The 23,839-nt window shown below is 37.7% G+C and overlaps 1 protein-coding gene across 1 annotated transcript; it reads right to left on the reverse strand.

Moving 5' to 3' along the window:
• Positions 1-405: 405 nt before the first annotated feature.
• Positions 406-22,882, reverse strand: LOC140227932 (aromatic-L-amino-acid decarboxylase-like). Its single transcript, XM_072308315.1, has 11 exons — positions 22,679-22,882; positions 11,628-11,741; positions 10,307-10,426; positions 8,895-9,029; positions 7,402-7,545; positions 6,253-6,319; positions 5,496-5,590; positions 4,532-4,690; positions 2,544-2,642; positions 1,376-1,477; positions 406-627 (listed from the first exon to the last, which is right to left on the reverse strand). Exons 1-11 carry the CDS (start codon positions 22,880-22,882, stop codon positions 406-408), a joined length of 1,461 nt encoding a protein of 486 aa, XP_072164416.1.
• Positions 22,883-23,839: the final 957 nt, after the last annotated feature.

Genomic DNA, 23,839 nt, shown 5'->3' on the forward strand with positions numbered 1-23,839 from the left:
CGAACAGAATATATTCAGCAATGAATAATTCAACGGAGTCACAAATTGATACTAGTCTAGAACTTGTGCTTCAGAGATGTATTACCGTTCGCATAAATAACCAACTACATTATCCAGAAACCATTCCAAACTGTGGCTCACTATATTAGATTTCGTATACTGACGGAGATCTTATACTACATAAAAGAAATAATTATTCAAACGTACAACGTTACACTTTTAAGTGAAATAAAGCCGCACGGAAGTTGAACGCGGACTCTTTCTGAAAGTAAAAGGTATACGAACAGCTTAGTAAGGCGTTCTGATTCTATCTAACCTATAGGCAAGAATTCGTTCTATATAGTTGAGTTTGTTTTAAAATATATCTGACCTAGGCTAATGATAAGACCCACTCCTGCGTTCGTTTTACTTGCCGCAGGCAGCGTGCCCATTCGGGCACTCGGTCCCAAGTTTCGCTGTCTCCTCCCGTATGACGTTCCAAGCTTGCACCATGTGTCGCGACTCGGTGTGCGTGCCGCAGACCGCTAGACGCAGAATGTAGCGGCCCTTGAGAACGGAACCCACCATGTGGATCTTCCCGCCGGAGTTGATGCGGTCCAGGAGAGTTTTGTTGACGTCATCGGAGCCCTAGATTATCAAACGCAGGGACAAAGGATACGTCAGTATGTGAACCCAACATATCTGTTGATAAACCCTCTTCGAACAACGAGACTTTAGAATACACCATCGACAACTGAACTATATGAAAGTTGTTGGTATTGAAGTTGTTGATAGTATGAAAGTTGTTGGTGGTATGAAAGTTGTTGATTGTATAAAATCAGTTGATGATAAAAAGTTGTTGATGGTATGAAAGGTGTTGATGGTATGAAAGTTGCTAATGGTATGAAAGTTGTTGATGGTTTGAAAGTTTGTGGTATGAAAGTTGTTGATTGTATAAAATTTGAAAGTTGCTGATGGTATGAAAGTTGTTCTAAAGTTGTTGATAGTATCAGAGTGACTACACTAGTAGGCGCTCTACTCAATCGAACTGCAGGCTGATAAGTTTATATTTTTTTTTTTCTGAATCAAGGGAGTCATCCAGATTATTCACTGACTTTCGTATTTGAACATTCATAGCTTGGTTACACTGGGTAGCCCACAGAGTACCATAATTTATAGTGATTGGACCGAGTAGTAACTTCATAACAAATCACAACGAACGAGGATGATGACGTTGCAGCTTCACATTAGAATGCACGATAGACCGGTTCTGTATAACGTATTTAGATATTATACATGCTTTGTCCACAAAAGTTGATTTGAGTGTCTTTCACACACACACACACACAAATACACACACACACACACACACACACACACACACTCGTTTTGTTACCTTCAGCCTGAAGCATACGAGACCGAGAACGACATCAGCCACAATTTCGAAGCGATCATCGGCAGCGACCATGACCTCAAATTCCTTGGCCAAGGACACTTGCTGGAGTGAAAAAACAAAGGGAACCAATCTTACAAAGGTATATCTGCCTTAACAGGGTTAATTGACCTTGAATATAGGATTGATTTTGTTGCCAGTAGGCCTATACCCTGTCAATACATGTATCATCGCCCGTTTTGAAAGAATCCTCTTTCTAACGTTACACATTTCCACATTTCCATATTTCACTCATAATTTGACGTAAACTGGGCACAGGCAATCTTAACTGTTGATCTATTTCCCGACATGTTTGCTAAAATATAGATCAGCAGTTGCAATCTTACAAATACATAAATTTGTACAGAGGGAGATAATAATGATAAAAATCTTTCAAAGCACATCTTCATCCCTCGGCGTTAATAGTCTCTTGATTTCATTAAAAAAAAAAGGAGTTATTTTACAGTTTGGAGAGTGTTTCGTGGTGCAGGAGGAGGGGAGAGAAATGTGATTTAAAGGAAACCAAAACCCAAAGAGAAATGTGGATTGAGTAAAAGCAGCAATATATCTATTAGTAGAACACATCAGTGAAAGTTTGAGGAAAATCGGACAATCGATGCAAAAGTTATGAGGTTATAAAGGGAATTCCACAAAAATTCATTTTCACAAAAGTTACACATTCCATCAACTTGATACTGACATTTTATGTTAAGGGTAGCAATCATTCCCCCTGCTTTCTGAAAGTCAAGTGCTCTTTCATTATGCTAGAAAAGTGAATCCACATTCCTCTTTGGGTTTTGGTTTCCTTTTAGATATCTATGTTGTTCAATAGAAATAAATATTTTGCTGATGGGAGCAACCTGCTATAAAGATGATACCTTATACTAAGCAACTGCTAGTATTTTGAAGACAGAAAAAGTTTGTGGTAATACTCCATAATTATAGCAGCAAGACAACAGCATTACTATATAGTACTGTGTATATAACACCACACATTATTTGCAGTCTCATACGTCATACACTCTTGATTAATGTGATATGACGTTCTTGGAATATGAACCAAGTACCAGTATAGGCTCCTACCACATAAGTATGCATGGTAGTGTTACCTCTTTCAATATAAGTTGCTCACCTTTCTGACATGATCTTGAAGCTTCTCAACTCCAAACAGCCTGAAAACAAACCAGAGTTTCAGCGACCTGAATCGACGACCCAGCGGAATCTGCCAGTGCTGAATTTGAAAAAAAAGTATCATTATTATATTATCATGATTAACTTTAAAGCGATTTCACAAACCAAACAAACAGTTTACGTAGTTCTTTACAACAGTTGTAAAATAATGACAATTATGATAGAAAGAGTCGTGAAAAATAAAGTACACTGTCTGTCGACACGAACTTATGCGTTATTCCAAATTTGCTCCTGTTATTCCAAATTCGCTCCTGTGTGTACCTGTACTATAGCTCATGGGCTTTTTGCGCATTAATCGCATTTTCCTCCTTCTTACACTTACTATACTTTACTTACACACGCGATCTTCTGCTTAGTCAACACTTGGTCTTCAAATCAAGCATTGGGTATAACATCCTAAAGAATGTGAAAGTAATGACACGTAAGCTGTACTGGAAATGTGACAGTGTGAACAATAAATTGTTTTCTTCTTCTTTTTTTTAATTTGATGACTGCTTATATGTCAGATCTATTTAATCTCTGATATTCAGTTGTATTACATTTGTCACTTTAATGCATTCAACTGAGTATCGTCGTCTAAGAAACATTAAAAAGTAGAGAAATGAAAATGAAATGCAGGGCTATACATGGGGAGACTTTTGTGATATTGAGCGATGTTTTTTCGGTTACAGCTCGTTATTCCGAAGGTCCGTTATTCCGAAGGCTCTTCAGTCCAAAGATTCGTTATTCCGAAGGTTCGTTATTCCGAATTTCATTTTCGGATTAACAAATCTTCGGAATAAGGAACCTTCGGAATAACACCACAAATGTTCGGATTAGAGAACCCTTCTTCATTTTCGGATTAACGAACCTCTAGGTATAGGTAATTTGTGTGTTTCGGATTAACGAACCGGAATAACGAACCTTCGGAATAACAAACAGCACCAGTTTTTTTCAACAGTGCAGGTTATACCTTTGCCTATTCTAACATTTCGAGGGTTTTTTTTTTTTGTTCTTTTGTTTTGTTTTCTTCACCTCTTGGCAACATCGAGATGAAAACATCACGTACAGGATACTAGAAATTTGTTGCAGATTTATATAACTTGTTGGAGAGAGTTTTAGGGTTAGGAAGCCATCCAACTTGCGCTAATACGCTCCTAAATGGACCCGACGGGAGATTCAAAAAGTTTCTCAACCTCAGAGATTAGTGACGCGATGCGAACAGCAGGGAAAATTATCCGTGTTAAAGCTCTCAAGTTGGTCATATATGTTTGCATTTATCTTAAATCCCGAGTATATAGTCAAGAATGTATTCTATTTATGTGTACACTGCCTATAGGCTTGACGTAAGCATGACGTTTACGAAATAAAGCCATACCAATAAACAAGAAAATCATCAGTGGAAGCAGTATGTGTAAGGCACACGTTACGTAGGAACGCCGCTTGTTTCTTCTTTTTGAGAGTTCAGTGAACCCTCAGTCTTTAAATTTACAGTAATCATGCCACTCTACTATGTGATTCTAAGCTTCGATTCAGGAGTAAAAATAAAAATAGATTAAAGGAGAAGTCATGTTCTGTTCTTCCGTTCTGTTCTTGCACTCATAGAACTTCACATGACGTAAACAATTTCAATGTACGTTGTATCTAAAATTATTCTCAAGTTACCATGAATTTCCTTCCGGTAAAATGTTTTTAGTTTTATCTGTGTCGGAAGATGAAAAATGAGGACAAGTTTTCTCAGACGGAAATCCGGAACTATTTACAATATTTCACAGGCACCTTTTATCACACTGATTTACCATCGATTCCTTTGTTACATTTAAGATGACTTCCGTTCATCACTTGCATATAATTATCATAACTTCAAGCAAGGTGAGCTGCAAAATAGAAAAGTGTGTCGAATTCACACGACCATTTACAAGACATGACCTGTTGTATTCATCCACCTACCCTGTAATCAATAACCACGTCTTCGTGGTTGTGCTTCAGATAAGCCGGGCTGACATGAAAGGCTCCCTCTATAGCCGACCTGTCTCTAGTCCACAGGGTAGAGCAGTCGAAGGTCACGTTCAAGAATTTGTGCGGGTTGAAGTTGAAGGAATCTGCGTACTGGATATGGATCACATTGAAAGTGGGAAGGACATGAAGAACGACATTAGCAATAATCACAGCATTAGTTGTTTATTCACATGGGTGCATACGTCTCACAGGAACAAAGGAACACCTCCAAGTCATTTCAATCTACAAAGTTCATATACACATGTGTTAAAGAGTGTGTACAGTTCTGGTCGAGGTGAGGATTTAGCTTTCAACGTTTTGCAAGATATTCAGAAACCACTCTATGAGATGTCAAAGAGCACGCAGCTCTAAGGGGTATCAAAAGTTTATTCAATGAAAATCGGTTTTGAAATGGCTGAGATATCCAAAAACAAGGTGAAACAAAGAGATCCTAATAAAGTTGTGGCATGTCGACTTTTATTGTTAGCACTTTTTTGGATATCTCAGCCATTTGAAAACCAATTTTCATCAAATCAATCATTGAATCCTTCTTAAAATTACATGCTCTTTCATATTTCACAAGAGGCTTTTCATTATCTCACTTAGGAATGTTCAAAACATGAATCTCCACCTCAACCAGTACTGTACAGTCCCTTTAAAGTCAAGGGGGAGAAAAGTTTTCACTGGATTCGCTTCATCGTATTTCGTGGAACAATACAATATAAATTCATCAAGTTGATTTTAGTTGATACATCCAACAGCGCAATCTACACCTATCTAAACAGATACACTGTTTTCGTTTTTTTTTTTTTTTTTACCGTAGTAGATGATTTTAGATGCATAAGAATTATAGTAAACGCTGCAAATGTCAAATTCTTCTCTTGAAATAAAATTGTCAATTTTAGGATCTACTTACTTCTACTCCGTTGAGGAGATGTCTGAATTCTGGGCAGATGAAAGAACTTCCGGCATATGCCGCGTCAATATGCAGCCATATTCCTTCCTCTTGGCCTGGGGGGGGGGGGGGGGGGGGGGAGATACGTTCGAAAACATGGTGTTACGAATCGAAGTTTAAAAATAATTGCCACTTAATCTAGGTCAACGATGTTAGTGGTGGCTCATTACATTCGCCTTCTTCAACGAAAACTAATTTGTTCCACTTATTACGTAACCCATGCTCTGTCACATCGTGGCTTCATCAGACTTTATATGGAATTCAAGTTTCAAAAATAGCATATAATCTACATATTCTTATCGGATTTCCAATTAATGCGTTTGGTACAACTGCTTTACATATAACCTATGAGGAGAAATTTACATAAATACATACCTTTTGACAACAGTATATTTTCAATCTATGTTGTTCCTTTCTGTACAAACAACTTTTGTAATCTTATTGCCCAAAGTGAATAAGAATGACAATTACCATCTTATTGACGTACACACAGGCAATGACAAAAGTTGTCGTCGTTCATATAGCACAGTGATCTTCTGCTTAAAATCCGACCAAGCCACATCAAGCGCGGAAAGCAAGTGGTGGCAAGATTCAGCAATATATATTTTCTTGGTGAATGACATATATAGATTGCTGTCATTTATAGAATAGAAAGAAGTTTGGGAATAGTTAGTCATGTGGAATACATTCACGGATACTGATTATGTATACTACTCACATACGAGTCCCAACTCAGAAATGTTGTCGAACGCACACGAAGTTGTCGTGCCAAGCGTTGCACAAACCTGGAAAGGAAAATAGATATCAAATGCAAAAACAGTCGCTATACATTTGTCTCTGAAAAAGATGCCTCCTCCCCAACTCCCCTTAACGTCCTCAAAATCTCTCCCTGAAATGAAAAGGATTAACCCTCAGCACGTCAATTTATTCCTTGTCCATAAGGAAGGTATGTGAAATTTGTGCGCAATAATTACTCACTAGCACTAAATGGGTTAAAATATACCACACATACCCCACTATTCTTCACCTCAATCTAGGCTCAAGTTGATCAAAGAGACATGAAAATTATATTTGAATCTCCACTGATTCTAAATTGTCTATGTAATCTAAGCGAGATTTCAAATAACTTTTCGAAAAATGAGTTCGATCCATCCATCAGTTTGCAGGACATGTTTATTAAAGTGAAATGGAACTCATTGTGTGCTTTGAGTACAGAAAAGCCCACAGCTTTGTTGTAAACACCGTCCAAAGCACTACTTCAAGATAGGGTTAATCGTCAGTGTCAACTGACTTAAGCGTTGCACCTTGCATACAACACCAATGGCATACTGAGGGATGGTCACGAGAGGGTTAAAACAGGTGCACTGAAAGTAGTCGAGACTCCCAATGGACCCCCGCATCCCAGAAAATGTTCATTCCTTATGAAGTTGCTTACTAAAATTATGTGCATTTAATACTTTGTTATGAAAACAATGTATTTTCGAGCTGTTTTTTTTTTTCACTTGATATTACTACTGGAAAACTATGTAATGAAATAGCGATAGGATTTGAACAGCATTTGAAAACAGCCGAAGTAGTTTACTGTCCATGAATGCAGGTTATTAATGCTTTGGAAATGACATCGATTCTTGTTCGACTGAATCCAGCAAAGCAGAGAACAGGAACAGAGAGAAATACACATGTCTCATTGCGGACTTCTGACGAAACCCAGTGTTCCACTACAAGGCGCCGGTTATGATGCAGGCATGATTATAAAATAATTATACCGCAATGCAATAAGAAAGTAATGTCCTAGAGAGAGTTAAGGGCATGTCCTGGGAAGCATAGGATGTGTCTGAAGGATTATCACTGATTATAGAGGTCTTACGAAGACTGGAATTCGTCCTTTCGCCTTATCCTCCTCGATGGCTACTCGCAGAGTCTCGCCCCTCAGCGCGTGTTTTTCGTCCGTTTGCAGTGACCTGATGCGCACGCTGGCGATCAGAGCCGCACGCTCTACGGAAGAATGGCTCTATGGAACGGAAAAAGAGAAAATGTTACTGCAGTACAGAGATCGTACGTGATAGTGATCATTTTGAAATGGCTGACAGGTAAGAGTTCACTTCAACCACAACTATGACAACTACTTGCTACTTCTACCACTACTTGTATACTACTACTACTGCTGCTGCTGCTACTACTATTATCCTACTACTACTACTGCTACTACTACTACTACTGCTGCTGCTGCTACTACTATTATACTGCTACTACTACTACTGCTACTACTACTACTACTGCTGCTGCTGCTACTGCTACTACTATTACTACTGCTACTACTACTACTACTACTACTATACTTGCTACTACTATACTTCTACTTCACATTTGCTTCTACTAATGATTTAAACAAGCAGAACAAGAAACGTTTGATTCTCGGTGTCATATTTGCATGTCGTGTCTGACGTCACAATAATCATCAAGCTCTTTATTATATATTATAATACACACACACACATGACTGTTGTGTATTTTCATATATATTCATAGTTCCTCGTATTTCTCAAATAATATGATATAACATTGTTTTTGTAACAATCATTATATTATATTCAAAAGAAAAAATAAACCTAAAGATTATTGTACAGAAAAGGTGAAAAAAAAAATGAAGGGTATTAGAATATAAATTAATAACTAAAACTGGAATGATCTTGTGAACAGTTTCCTATACCTTTGTATACCTTTTTTATATATACATATTTACCTCTTGATATATCTATGACAGTTCATCTTTTACATTTCTACCTGGCGCCGTATCCACATTTTATGACATTATTCTGATATATCTCTGAAGCAAGGCCTACTGGTATACTAGTAGATCATTAATGTGAATCTGTCCTTGGGTCATGAATATGTCAGTTATACATGATGACAAACATATGCGTTGGGACTGATATTAATGGCACACCCTCTACGATTTCGTCAGGGTATACGACTACTACTAATGCCGTTTCTATACTTTCAACAGCATCACTTCTATGCTGCCACTACCACTTTACTACTACTACTACTACTACTACTACTACTTTACTTTACTTTTTAAATTACAAACTACAACTACTTGGCTTTTGAGGGGTAATTCTTCATATTACCACTGTTATAACTGAGTATCCCTCACTTAACCACCATTACCACTACTATACGATGTACATTACTTTTACCATATAATATTCCACTACAATTTCATGTACATATATCCAACACTGTCAGTACTGATATTGGAGCCACTACCACTACACCTATACTACTTTGCGTATTGAAACTATCAATATATTGATCCTACATTACATAAAGTGTTCCTAATACGTTGCCAAAATGTACCTGGTCCGATGTATATGCGACGAGTTTGGACATGATGTCGTACTGATCGAGGTCCGGGTTTGCCGCCTGCTGTTGCCGAATGGCTCTCATCTTGGCGGCTAGGAGCGCCACAAGTGTCGCTTCGCTCGCAGTCCCCTGTGTGACGTATGTCAATAGAATATATCATAATTATCCCTTATAGCAGAAATCCTGTTTAGTGATTGGTCTACATAGCGTCATGTGACCTAATATAAGATTGCCATAATGTTGATGCTGTTGAAAGTGCCAATGGAGAAAATGTGCTATACAGTGACGACATTCATAGTGTCCTATGCAATCAATGTCATACATGTACGTTATGAGATCGATCAATGTAAATGAAATGTATACACAATAATGATAACAATGATTACAGAAAATCCAGTAGTTGATACTCATGGTCATGAAGCATTACTAGATATTTGCCAATCATGCCAATTCAATTTCAGAAGGGACGAGGGTAGATTTTCATCAATCGTTATGGAGTTTTCCTTCTTTATGAAGGGTTGAATGCACGTTGTCATGAAAAATGGATAGAGCAGTCTCTATACTGCATTGAGTGTTTTATGGGACTCCCGGATAGCACTTAACTGTCTTCTGTAAATGACTTCCAAGTTTCCATGGTAACTAATATTGCAATGCTTTGGCGGATGGCTACATATAAATTTTGATGTTGTACCAAAAATGAAACGACTTTCAAGTTACTTTATACTCTGGATTTGAATTTTGGAAGCGAAACCAACAGACAGATAAAAACTCGGGCAATATTGTGCAAATATGAACAAAGATAATCAAGAAGGATTGTCCTCCATTCATCTCACTCAATGTCTAACGGGTATTTTCACACAAATTTCCATGAATTTAACATCACTGACGAATTTTTTAAATGGCCGTCGCACGAAAATAACCAGCTCTCATAACAGAAGTGTTTTCTCAAAAGAAAAAAATCCTGCATACATGTAGATGCATCAATGACATCATGTCTTTACATCATCCATAGGGCAGAGGTGAACATCTCTTTTCTGTATGATGCAAGGAAATAGAATGATATAGGTCTTTTTGCTTGTAAAACAAATAAGAATCTCCATTGATTGGGAGTCGCATTGAAGTACGGCGATAAGAGCATCCCTTATCATCAATCAAATAATACTCATTTAGCCGCCTTTGTCTAAGTTTTTTTTTTTTTCAAGGAAAAGAATTTGATTGATACAAAGAACATTCTCAGTGAAAAGACAATGATATAAATTTCAGGGAAATAGAAATTCCTTCAAATATGATTCTTTCGCGGTTCAATCAAAATATGAAACATGCTGAATGAAAAAGATGTGATTCAAATGTAGAACGTTTCCTCTCTTGGGCAAAGCCCCATTGAATTTGATAGGTAGCCTACAGACCTGTATGACTCCTCCGCCTCGGCTGTCCTTTCCGAAGAGATATTCCTCGGGAAGATGCAGCATTCGTGCCAACCAGTTCATCATGACCATCTCCAACTCCGTGCAGGCGGGACTCGCGATCTAAGATTGTTATAGCATGATTTCAAAACAATTTTAGATAATAAATAATGTACATACAAAATCAGAGATTGCTTAATGAATACAATTTGGGGTCCGGTTTATTATAAGTACACGATGTTAAACGATGCTAGACGCGATGTTAGTATATGATGTTAGGATTTGGCATTGTTAATGGGCTGTTGGTTTTAATGAGAAACTTGAAATGCAGTTTATGGAAAAGCAATGAATAAGAGGTTAAATGGATTAAAGGGAAGTTAGAGAGTAAGGAGAAGGGCAAATGAAAGGAGGGACCTGATGAGTTTTAAAATAAGGAGGGTAGGGAGAAAGAGAAAAGAGAGGGGGAGATCGTGTGCTGTGCAGCAGGGGGCAGGGAACAAGTTAGAAGGAGGCAGATGAAGATTAAATGGAAAGAGAGAAGAGAGTGAGCTAATATAGGAAGGAGAGGGAGAGGGAAGAAAATAGAAGAATGAGACAAAATTGTATGAATAAGACAGAAATGTAATGTTTTAGAATCAAATAAAACATATTTTACATTTGTTTGTGAATACGTATCTTTTTGTGTTTGTGTATCTGTAAATATTGGTGAGTACATTTTGTACTGTGTAAAGGTATATTCAGATGTTATTCTGTAACATATTTTTATGATACTGAGTCATGAGTATGTTATGTTTTTTTTGTCTATGTCTTGTGTCTTCTGCTTATTCCAGAAGGCAACCTACTTATTCCATGTTACATTGTTTGTTGATGTGATAAAGAATCTTGAACTATAACACGATTTGTTCGATCAACGATTACATTATAATTAAGATTCATAGCCGCTCAGACTTGACTTGCTATTTGAATTTCAATTTAATACGGATTCGTCTTATATGTTCGGCGCTGTGGCATTATAGTGGATAAGACTCCCGACTCCCAATCGGAGGACCCGAGTTCGATTCCCGTCCAGTGCTTATGTCCTTGGACAAAATGTTTTTACCCACAATGTCCCTGTCGATCCGGGAGTATAAATGGGTACCTGGCAACGCTGGGGTAATAATAATGGCAGAACCCTCTTCTGGTAGAGCAGTGACAACACTGAAGAGGCTACCCTGTTAAATAAGACCGCACTATTATTATTATTATTATTATTATTATTATTATTATTATTATTATTATTATTATTATTATCATCATCATCATCATTATACACTGTGATACACACCCATGAAAAACCGATACAGCCAATGGCGTCGGATACCATATCACCCAGGATGGCCGCGAAGGAGTTGGCGGTTGGGAAGTAGGCGTGGAAGTTTGGATGATTCCAGTGCGACACCTGTTGTGAAGAGGATTAATATAAAGTCTAATATTACCCACTGGTATAGATGCAGTGTGTGAGTGGTCAATGCAACTCGTCCGGAAATGTTCAAAAGGGGCAATTCCGAGCCAGTTTAAACGAAAAGAAAGAGTAGAATTCTATAATTGCAACAGTAACAATTTGATCAAAATCGAATGAATATAAGGGAAATTATAGAAAAAAAAATGATGAAGTCAACGCAAGGATTTGATTATGAATATGCAAATGAGTGGCCTGATGATACAATTATCTCACAATATTTCATTGATTATGTAAAAAAAGAAAATTGACGAAAGTTCAATGTCTGTGCTGTAAAAGTAAAAAATTTGATGCCATTTCTGGCTAAATAATTCAAAGATAATGGTCAGTCTGATACATAAGGATTTGAGAATGGGGCATAATTTCGTTTAACAAAAACGAAACAAAAAAAAACCCTGGAAATTTCAAGATTTTGTGTACAAACTATGTGGAAAGTAAAAAGGCGATGACGTAGTCAACTCACTCATTTGTAAATTCATATTGACCGTTCAAAATCCGCTTTCTGAAAATTAGAGAAATGTCAGATTTTCGTCACTTGTCGAATTTTATCCAATGTTGACAAAATGTTCACTGCTGTATTATGCTTCACTCTTTCTTTTCGGGCTAATTTTCAACTGGTCCTACGTTGCAGTTCGACGAGGTTAAATTTAAGTTAGTTCTAGTACGTCATCCACAGTGGAGGATTTCATAGATTGTATCTGTGAGCAGCACTGGCCCTCTTGCTGCCTAAGAAGTTGTGATGACGATGAAAGTTTTGGGGCAATCCCTGACGCAGTTGCTTCATTAATTGTCCCATCTTATACATTTCATTTCTATCTCAACTGACCAGTGAGCACAAAATGAATCGCTTTATAGCTGAACATCCGATCATCTTCATTTCCTTCTTTTTTCTATCAGATAATGTTCAAACTCACAGCAGAAGTTACTATAAAGAATGAATAGACAGAAAAATCCACAACTTTTTTAGAACCTCATTGTGAAGTACGAATAAACTGATCATGTGCTGTTGGAAAATTGAAAATGATCTACATGTATTATTGCACTGTTGTACCTTTACTATTTTGTCCGGCAGCAGAACCTAATAACGTAACTGACGATCTAAAGTAGATATAAACATCATGTGGGCATACGGGTGGCCACGTACAAGTTTGTGCGTGTGTGCGTGTGCGTGTGTATGTGTGTGTTTGTGTCTGTGCGTGTGTGTGTGTGTGTGTGTGTGTGTGTGTGAATGTGTGTGATTGTGCGTATAAGCTAGGGACAATAGTATAAAATATATTTGTTTTTACCAATAACATGTGAGTGCACTGAGTGTGCAAATCATGGAAAACGTAACTGGCATGGCATAGCCCACTAAGAATAAACAAAGTTTGGTGTGCACCGATGTGGATGTATCAGAGCTGTACTGTAATTGCAAGATGACGCCAGGGTCGATAATGATGTTTTCCCCCATCTTGAACAACCACAGTATTCACGCAGGCTTCATTACAGCGCAGATTAATTACCACAACGATAGAAGTATTTATCGCCATTAAAAGTAAACAATGTAGGATGGGTGTTAATAATACAACGATCCCTCTCGTACCTGCCTCATACGTCACAATACACTGTTGGCTAGGTTTATCTCTTTAATAATAGCAATCTACGAGTCATCTTCTTTACATCCCTTGATTATTCTTTTTTTTTTCACTTCCATGAAGAGTTACTTCTTCCATTTCTTCCTCATTATTACTTCCCACACATCTGTACCAATACGGGCACACACCGACATACACCTCGAAACATCCTCTTGCACTAGTTAAGTACTTAAAACACGCACACACACACACAAAAAAAAACATTAAAAAAGAGAACAATACATACACACACACACACACACACATCAAAATCGGAAAGATGAATAAATGCGCCTATCGGGCCTGATTAATTGGAGGGAATAAAAACAAAGTCTTGCCATATATTACAAATTACCAATTTAGGAGAATGTCAAACGTTAAAGTCAATGCGGGGGCAAACATTAAGAAGAAAATTCTCTGATTGGGAGCAAATATCCCCAAAGGGTGTATAGGATACCATTCACTTCCCCTTAATTCCCTTATGTGCACAGATTATTCTCAAAGTGAGGCATTGGGTAATGGGAAGCTTTGTCTTCGAGTAGCAATTAGTCTTTCCCCCTTATTATACATCACTACGTCTGGACTAATCATTAGTGTTCTTCTCTTGGTAGTTGGACCTTTGGACCTTTGCGTCGCATTCGAACTATAACGTAAGACCGGCCAGTTTACGAGTAATTAGAAACAGGCTGGCTCTATAATAGCGTTTAAAGTTATACGGTTTAATGGGTTAATCGGAAAGGGTTCACTGTCTTTCGAGAAATTTCTAGCGAATCGCAAGGTTGAATGTTCCAACGCCATCGGCATCGGAAATGTAAGACACGGATGTCTTCATACACTTCTTCTTCCTATAGAATAGAATAGATCTGGTTTATTGCCATCAAAAACATGCAGACGGGTGTAAGTCCGAACACTTTTAATTCCCGCATACAAAATACAAAAATGCATAAAGAATTAAGATATCTTATACAATACAGAGTATATCGTGATTGACAAGGAATTATTAAAATAATGACGGATCGCTATACACACACACACACACACACACACACAATGACTTATCAATCTCAAAATACCGTACTCTTAAAAAAAAATTTAAAAAAACTTTAACCTTGACACCCCCCCCCCCCGTCCCGGAGCGCCCCGCCCCGCCCACACACATTGAAAACATTCCGAGGCCCCTGAAAGGTCACAAAAGCATCGTGACGGAAAATGTAAACGTACGCCTATGTTCAAAATCACATGTTTCAATGTTTCCTGCTAATAATATGCATTATTGGGGAAGAAAAAAAATATAACAAAATAGAAGTTCCGCTTCCTGGGTGACAATGGGGAGGGAACATCTCGCTCTGTATCACAGTGGGTGTGTATGGTGGAGGTGTGTGGGACGTACAAAAACTTGTGTTCCAGGGAGCAGACAAACACATAGTTTCTATTTTCTTCTTCATGCCATTGAGATTATTTGAAAGGCACTTCATTCGTTGACATCAGTCAACCGTGCAATTTCGGTGCTCGGCAGTCTCACTGGTACCCTGTACCTCGTTCGACCTACATTACCACGACCACAGACTCTCGATATGGATATCATAACATTGAAAGGGGTAGAATGTACCCGTCCATCATCACAATATGACATCATTTCTTGGTGCTATATGGGTTTTGTTTTTCAGTAAAAAGATTGCAGAGGTTACTCTCACTTCTCATGTAGATGCAATATTCTCGAATAGTTATTATGAACACAATGTCTAAGAACTGTCAATCGTGTGCGCTGCAATCCGCAGTACTTTTGCCCACTGCGTACCGACAAAAAAATGAGTCATCGTCGAAAGTGCGACGTGTAGAACGTTAGGAGAAAGTTGACGGTCATCTGTAATTATTCGTCCGTGGTGACGTCTTTCTTTACCCGTGGGTGGTGCTGAACCGGTCTTCCCTTAGAATTTGAAGGATTTTGCGGACACGTTTGAACTCAAAACATTTCCATGACCACTAACATGCCCTCCTTTAAGAGCCCCTTGAAATACATTGGAACGTTTCGTCTTTTGTCAGTGGGCTTGTACTGACGAATTTTTATCACGTGTATAAGTGCTCCCCCACCCACAAGGTGTTTCCAGCTTCTTTTTGTTTTTTTTTTTCAGTGGCGACGATTGGGGCAAAATCTTAGCACTGACAATGGCAGGATTGTTCAGGGACACAGTCTCATGATTTTCAACTTTTCAACAGCTGTCTGCTCTGAACCTCACCAAGCAGTCTCGGCATTCACATCTACATTTAAAGTTTAGACATCTGAAGTTTGCTTGTTTGTTTGTGGTGCAACACAGTTGTCAGGTACAGGCTACTTAGCAAAATAAATGCATGTTAATTTAAGTATCAGTATCTATTCAAAATCATGCAACTCATTTACTCTACTTTAGTATTTCCCTCAAGTGACTTTAGGCCTAGAAGCTGATTTAGGTGCAGGTAAATCTGGCGTCTAACTTTTCTTTGTTACCTAAGAATTTCAAACACACACACACACACACACACACACACACATACACACGCAGTAATTTTAACTTTAACGCATGATACAAAGAGCCATATTTATCATCAGTAAAGTTGAAAAAACACATCACAATCATTAAAAACACACACACCTGATCAGAACCAAAGCACAAAAACACGTCGTCGCACAAAACCATTTGATCGATGATTCCTAATGGTTTTAATCTGTGAAGGGTAAACTGTCTTGTCTATGATTAATCCCTATAATTCGAAAATATATGTAGTGATATTATATATACAGTAATACCATAAGTATCCACTCAACAAAATCTGATTGCTGTGATTGAGTGATTAAAAACAATAACCATTTTTCATATTCGAATCACTGCTGTCTATCTACAAAGAAACACAAAGTGTAAAATCATATCTCATTTCAAACAAGCCTGTTAATAAGCCCCACATGCACTCCAAACTACCTGCAAGATTTCCATATCAATTATAAAAAATAATGTAATGACTTCAGGCATCAATGTTATTACACTCATTAATTTGATTATACTGTGTAAATCCACATTTTTATTCATTGATTTGTGTATCTCAGTGGAATGATCTGCCGTTACCCACAACGGGAGTGTACTTCAACATACTCAATCCGTAGATCTCTATAATCACATTTGTTGGCTATATATACCCAAAGTATATTTTTATGTATGTGTGTTTTCTTCAATTTTACGGCTGAATATATATATATATATATATATATATATATATATATATATGTGTGTGTGTGTGCGTGTGTGTGTGTGTGTATATATATTTTTCCCCTATTGCAGTTACATTATTTTACATAAACATATTCATTTATACTATTTAAAACAGGCATTACCATGTCGTTTTCTACTCAAATGTATTATTATGTAAATAGCAGCTGTGAATGTGTTCATGTTTCATGTATTTTCAGACTAGAACTATTCATTGTCCATGCACGTACTACCTCTTTAATTAGAGGCTTTGCATTAGACCGGTTTATCAAACTTGATTAGCATTCACGCAATTTTCTTGTACCTTCTATCCTGTAGTAATCCATATGTCTTTCGTTATACATTATGCCATCTAAACATGTGAATATGGATAATGATAAACTTCTACTTCAACTTCAACTTCAACTTCTATTCCACAGTCACCGAGATGCTTGCCACAAGTGCTTCATGTCTAACATTTCAATAGATCAAAAACGGCTTTGGGTAGATGCAATGATTGACGTATACGAAAATCATAGATTTACGAGAGATGCACAAGCCGCCATGTTACAATTAACAGTGTAGCCATAATTTATCGTGAGGGGCATAATAGATGTTTACGTGCCATCACGAGGGATCCCCCGACCCCATCCCCGAATTCTGCATCACGTATTTCTCCCTCTGCTGTGTATCAGAGGCATTGGGCACTAATTACAGTTCAGACGACGGCACATTTTATGACGATTCTGCCATATCATCAAGCAGCGTCGCTGCAGAAGACAAATTAATTCCTCTCTTGAATCCAGAGCCCCGCACTCTAGAATTTTGTCAGGACGTTTGGACGCGTTCAGACACGAGTGCGTACACACATCGTGAGGACAAATGGAAAATAAATGATATAAAATGAAGTAAAAAGAATTTAATGGAATAGAATAAAATAAAATGAATTCTGCGTCTCGTTTCAGTTGTACAAGACTTTCTTTGCTACAACATTCTCATCTGCATTTGCTCGTCGCCAAGAAGAATGTTAGGTATTTGAAGCGTATTGTGGTTGTTGCCGAATAATCACATAAAAAGAAGGTAGGCCTAATGTTCATGGATATACCTTACATAGCCTTTCGTCATTATTTTGATTTGATTTGATTTCTGCATTTTTCACAATGTAAATATATAACGTTACAGAAAATATCCACAAACAATGCATTAATTGCAGTCTTAAGCGGAAGGTTGAGTTTGATGATGGTCTCTGAAAAGAGGCCGTCATCCTTTGCATCACTGTTTAATGCAAGGTGGCGCATGAATGATTTGTGTGTTTGTGTATGTGATGTTGTGTTGTGTACGTCAGTCTGACGGGGAGTGTGGATGAATGCGCCGGTGAGCACGGACGCATATACAAAACTGTAATCGAAGACTCACATAGGCCACGTTCGAACTGGTCAAGGATATTACATAAAATGAAGAGGCCACCACTAAACCTGGTGATGATTCCGTAACCATAGTTACACATCATAAAAACCGCAGAAAACAAAATCTACAATTGAGGAAAAAATTCATTTAAGTAAAAAAATCCACCATTGATATTCCCGTTTTTTAGGGAAAAGTCGTGCAAGGTTGCAAGTGAAGAATAAAACTGAATACAACTATAATTTCCACATTGTGTAAATGGAAACAGAAAGAGCTTACCTATCACCCATATAAAGTTATCCATCTTTCGTATCAGACGAGCAATAATGGACCAGTGAACGAAGCATACTTTCCAAAACCGTCTGAACGCGATTCGTTTTGCCCCTGCCGAAATTAAGCAGACGACACCTTGTGTCTATTAATAGCCCGCCAGAGGCCGAATGTATCGATCCTAAGCGTGGAAGACCAGAATTATGTATCAAATTCTTGTTCCGATTTCGTCTCGGCTTGTTTCTGGCAAGGCACTCTATTATCGGTGAGTGAGACAAGCCTAATGAATGCCACGTCAACTTACAGAATGTTACACTATTAGACGAAATGAAATAAAGGAGAAACTTGAATCGTCTCCAATCTTATTTGGAATTGAATTTGTTAATTATGTTTTATAAGCAAGGAAATATGAAAAAAAAACAGCTGTTTCACTTGGTTGTTACTTGTAACGCTACATATTGATGCATTATTTCATGAGTCCATGATTTTCATATCCTAGATGCTTATAGGGAAACTTTCCAAAAATTTGTAGAATCGTTTTGTGGTCTTCCCTGGCAATTAAAGAACAAAGACAGTTTGATTAATTCAGATTCTGACGAAAGGTTCTGCCCGATGACAGTAACGAATTAATTCATATAGAATGGACAATGTTGACCTTGGGTTATGTACCCACGAAATATCCTTCAAGATTAATGGAAATATACCCTATGGCAATTCGTTTTAATATAAATGTGTCTGGAAACACATCGATCGTTATATATCTGCATTCTTGACTCGTCTCAAAAAGAGTAGCAGTTATTAAAATGAAAAATCATAAACGTCTAAACTGTATAGTGGCTTTCTAGGTCACTCCAACATACAGTTCGGAACACTTAATGTTTCTCTTTTGCTTCTGTTGTTTATTCCCATTGTTCATGCTTTACAACTTAATCAGTGCAATTTTTGTGATTTCACCAACATTATGCGTGTTTCGTAACTGTTCGTGGATTCTGTTGTTAACGAACCACTAATTGATATGCCCCCTACAGAGCAGATAAGCTCAAATATACTTCACGAGAATATTAAAGAAAGAAGAATGACGTAATATTCATAGAGGATGATAATGACGCAGAACAGAATTAAGAATGACATACGGTACATCACAAGGGATGGGAATTGCGTAAATTGGATTAAGAATCATCATGGAGCAACGGTTCGCAAAATTTTCCTATACGTGGAAAGAATCTGTATGATAAAGGGATTCTGGCTTATTATTTCTCTCTTCTTCTTCTTTTTTTTTTAATTGTTTGGACTTCGTGTAACCCATGATGTAGACTTTCCCAATAACAGCTCAGAAATGACATAGCAAAGACAGCCAGGCCTAAATTTTATTGACAGACGGAATGATAACAGTTAATGTCAAATACATGTACATTAACTGGTGCTGTGGTGATAGAATTGAATGAGTAGCTAGATGGAAAGATCAACATGGACTATGGAAGTATTCATGAATTGAATTACTCAGTCCCGCCAAAATCACACACACACACACACACTCACACACACAGAGTTATTGTTGCTTGACATTTAACTTTAGATAGACGGTCAATCACTTGATAATATTGAATCAATAATCATGATAATTGGAGGAACTTTAGCTATAATTGGAGGAGTTTTAGCTATCAGTGCCAGATCTACGGGGATGGCTTAGGGGTCCACCCCCACCCCCACCCCACCTTGGGCTCATTTTAATTTTTCTTTGTTTTGTTTTGGTGTTCATAGAGGGTTAGACCCCCCCCCCACCCGTTTGTGTTTGTGTTTTTTGTTTTTTGTTTTGTTTTGTTTTTGTTTTTTGTTGCTATTCGTGACCCATCGGCATTGGGTCAACCCCGCCCCCTTAGCAAATTGATAGCTACGTCCGCCCCTTACGATGAAGTTGCAAAGTTTGTATTATTTCAACCTTTGTGGAGTTTCTGTCTCATGTTACGATTGAGAAACAAAAGGGCACTGACCACGAACCAACATTGCCAATTTGAAGTAGAAAAGAGAGCGCATCTTTTTTCCACTACCACTTTCTCAGGCCACTATCATTTCAAGCACACGCTTACGATATGTGGTTTGAAGCATTTTCTCCTTATAAACATTACCTTTTACTGAGTATCTGATGTCGATTATCATCGTTGATTTTGCACTGTATATTCTCTCGTCCGTAATGTTGAAATATTGATGATGATATTTTTTTATTGAATATGTTTAGAAAAATACTATTCATGATGTTATTTTGAATCGAAATGATGAAAAATGCAAAAATAAAACCAACCAAACAAACATCTCAAGGACGTGGGCCTCACAATGCTTTCCGTCAGAAGGACGAGCACAGGTGGTTACATAATGCAATCAGATAAGAGTTTCAAAATAAAACTGACGATGATAATGAAAATAATCATGATCATTAATGGCGATGATACATAATCGTCATAATTATAATGAAATTAACAATAATTGATTAACAATTAACACTTATCGAGTCAGCATAACCCTTCTCTTTCAATGATGACTGGATAGTACTAGTAAGCACGCGCGCACACACAAGTACACACACATTCACACACGCACGCAATAAAGAAAGACAACAAACGGGGGAGGTATAGGAAAAGGACATTAATAAAGACAAGTAGACAATGATATAAGGCAAAATAAAAAAAAAAGAATAAGGACAGAAACAATTCAAATCAAGAAAAGAATGATAACGCAAAGTAAGCGAGACATTTTATACATCTACTTCCCGAATGATGTATGCATATATACTAATAGGCATAATATATATAATATACATAATATATATATATATATATATATATATATATATATATATATATATAATGGTATTATTATCCGCGTGTTGGAATAAGAGCATGAAGACGATGAAGACAAACAAGTTGACATAATGCATTAGAATCCAACTTCATTTATTTATTTATTTGTTTACAAATAAATGAAGTTGGATTCTAATGCATTATGTCAACTTGTTTGTCTTCATCGTCTATATGTATATGTATATATATATATATATATATATATATATATATATATACATATACATATCACCTTTATATCATATTTTGCATGCCAGTAGAATGATATTAGATATATCATACTACATACAATCCATTCATATGTCACCAGATAACAGCTATGCTACAAACATGAATTTGAAATAACGCAGAAGGATAAATACTCAAGGACAAAACTGGGACGATGTTTCGTGTCACGTTTGGTAATTAAAAGGTCGAAGAGAATGATCAGCTCATGACAGTGCCTCATTACGTCTCTTTGTACTGCGTTGCTTGCTTGTCATTGCTTGTGGGGAGTTTTCACGTTTTCCCAGCTCGTATTTCTGAATAATACGACATCGGCCAGTCGAAGGACTGACCAACTGGACCACTGAAGGCATGAATTGATGGTTTAGAATTTGGAAACAGAAGTGCAGTTGACCGAACGCTGTCCGCATGAAAACTATATATAATTATTCCAAGCCCGGGGTTAACGAGGTTCATCTCGTTAAAGCCAACTCGAGAAAATCCGAACATTACGTAAGTGGAATATGGTTTCTAATAAAATGGACATGACAGGGGTGAAGGAAATTATGCGGTCCACTTGATTATCACAGCTTTTAGGTTGTACATTGTTTATGAGTTTCATGCAACCCTCTTCTGACTGAGTCAATGTTTGCTGAGGATTCGGTGTTAGCACCGATGATGCCTGCCCGTATCTTCCCGCCTCTCCGACAGGATATTGCCTGGCAGAAGTTATGTTGACAGAGAAATCTCTGTCGGAGAGAATTGACGGAGAAAAATGAACGTCCCAAGACGAAAAGGAAAATGCTGACATAAAGTGAGATGAACATTCATCGTGAATAATCGAACGTCTACATTTGACAAATTGACGAAAATGCCTTCCATAATGACTTAGAAAGAACTGATGTGAAATTCAGGCGACCGGGGTAAAAACGATCCATTTGTCAGCAGAGCATGAATTACCTTTTTCTCAATGTGTTCTCCGCACATACTTCTTTTCTTCTAGTAATTTTTTCTTTTAATTTCTCTCCTTTTCTTTCTGTCTATCTGTCTTTCTGTCTATCCTGTCTTCTCTGTGTTTGATTTATAATCTGCGTTCCGTTGGAACCAAGTAGACTTGAAAGCATTCACGGTCAAAATATCATTATGATCTGTGTGACGCACGCACATTAGCATGAAAGCAACATTGTCATGAACATGATGGTATTCGTTGTGAGCAAATCGTATGCAAAATCACTGGGCACATTTGGACAATAATACACCGAGAGTTTATTATTGTGCAACCGATAACGTTTTAAACGACTCGATGGTCTTACCCCCGGCATAATGAGTCGCTCCACGTCGGATAGGACATCCTTCCACTCATCAGGCTTGACTGGGGCCTCTTGGGGCATCTGTTCCAGGAGGTAGCCCGGAGAGACCTGAGCCAGGGCGGGGCGCTTTTCGATCTGGTCCTGGTAGTCTGAGATGTAGTCCACCATCTCCTTGCCCCACACTCGGAAATCATCTGAGTTTGTCATGGCAACGATCGATCGGTCAAATGTCGGCGGTGCGCTCACAGGCCGGTCTTGCTTGTCACAGTGTACGTGGGAAGGAGCCCTGAATCTGATAGTGATCAAACAGAGCACAAAATAGATAAACCTGATAATTTTACTAACGATATTGATGATAATGATCATGATCATCACACATGATAATGATAATGATGTTACCAATATAATATGAGCTTCTCAAGACAATCGCTTCATTGAATGCAATGATTTGCTGGAGTCTTCGGTGTTCCTCTTACTGGCGTCGTAACCTTATGCAGTTCTTGTTGTTTCATGTTCATTTATTCAGTTGTGTTGTTCAACATTCACAACAACAACAACAACAACAAAAAAGGCACCAATGATAAAAAACATAAACACTAAATTACAGTATAATATATATGCATTACCACCACCATTTTTTTTTTTTTGCATAAAGAGATTTCTTTTTGATTTCTTTCTGACTTAACTATTTCTGTATATTTTCCCCAATGTTTACAATGGTATACCTGCCAATTGTAAAATCTACAGCAACATTCACCTCCTGCTGGGAAAATTTCTATAAAACAAGAAAGGATTCACTTGAGCTACTATATTACGAATGCCTGTCACAAAATGAGCCTTCAAGGCTTCTTGAAAGATTTGGGGAGGAGTAACAGACTGGAGCCCCCAGGATAGCGAAGTTGTTGAAATATAGCTATTGCTAAAACATTCGCAAAGGTGATAAATGGTTAGACTGAATTCGGTTGGAACCGAAGATTACAGATTTCAGCACGCTATAATCCTCAATGTATAATGAACAAAGAAATGTGGTTCTGCCATGGGTGGATTCTGCGTGGTAAGCTGAAGATAGCAAACGGAGAAAATTTCTTCCGGTGACATCTTTTTCTCCAGGAACTAATTTGGGCCTATAGATGGACCTCGAGACCACCGGTTTGATAATGGGAT

Source organism: Diadema setosum, chromosome 4 (genome assembly GCF_964275005.1).
Source record: "Diadema setosum chromosome 4, eeDiaSeto1, whole genome shotgun sequence".
Taxonomy (NCBI): domain Eukaryota; kingdom Metazoa; phylum Echinodermata; class Echinoidea; order Diadematoida; family Diadematidae; genus Diadema; species Diadema setosum.

Bases quoted from the DNA above. Each gene is read 5' to 3' on its own strand.
- LOC140227932 (XM_072308315.1), bottom strand. From the start codon at position 22,882: ATGACAAACTCAGATGATTTCCGAGTGTGGGGCAAGGAGATGGTGGAC. The intron at 5,591-6,252 runs GTGAGTAGTATA...CCCCCCCCCCAG, and splicing joins TTCTGAGTTGGGACTCGTAT to GCCAAGAGGAAGGAATATGG. The intron at 2,643-4,531 runs GTAGGTGGATGA...TTTCAAATTCAG, and splicing joins ACGTGGTTATTGATTACAGG to CACTGGCAGATTCCGCTGGG.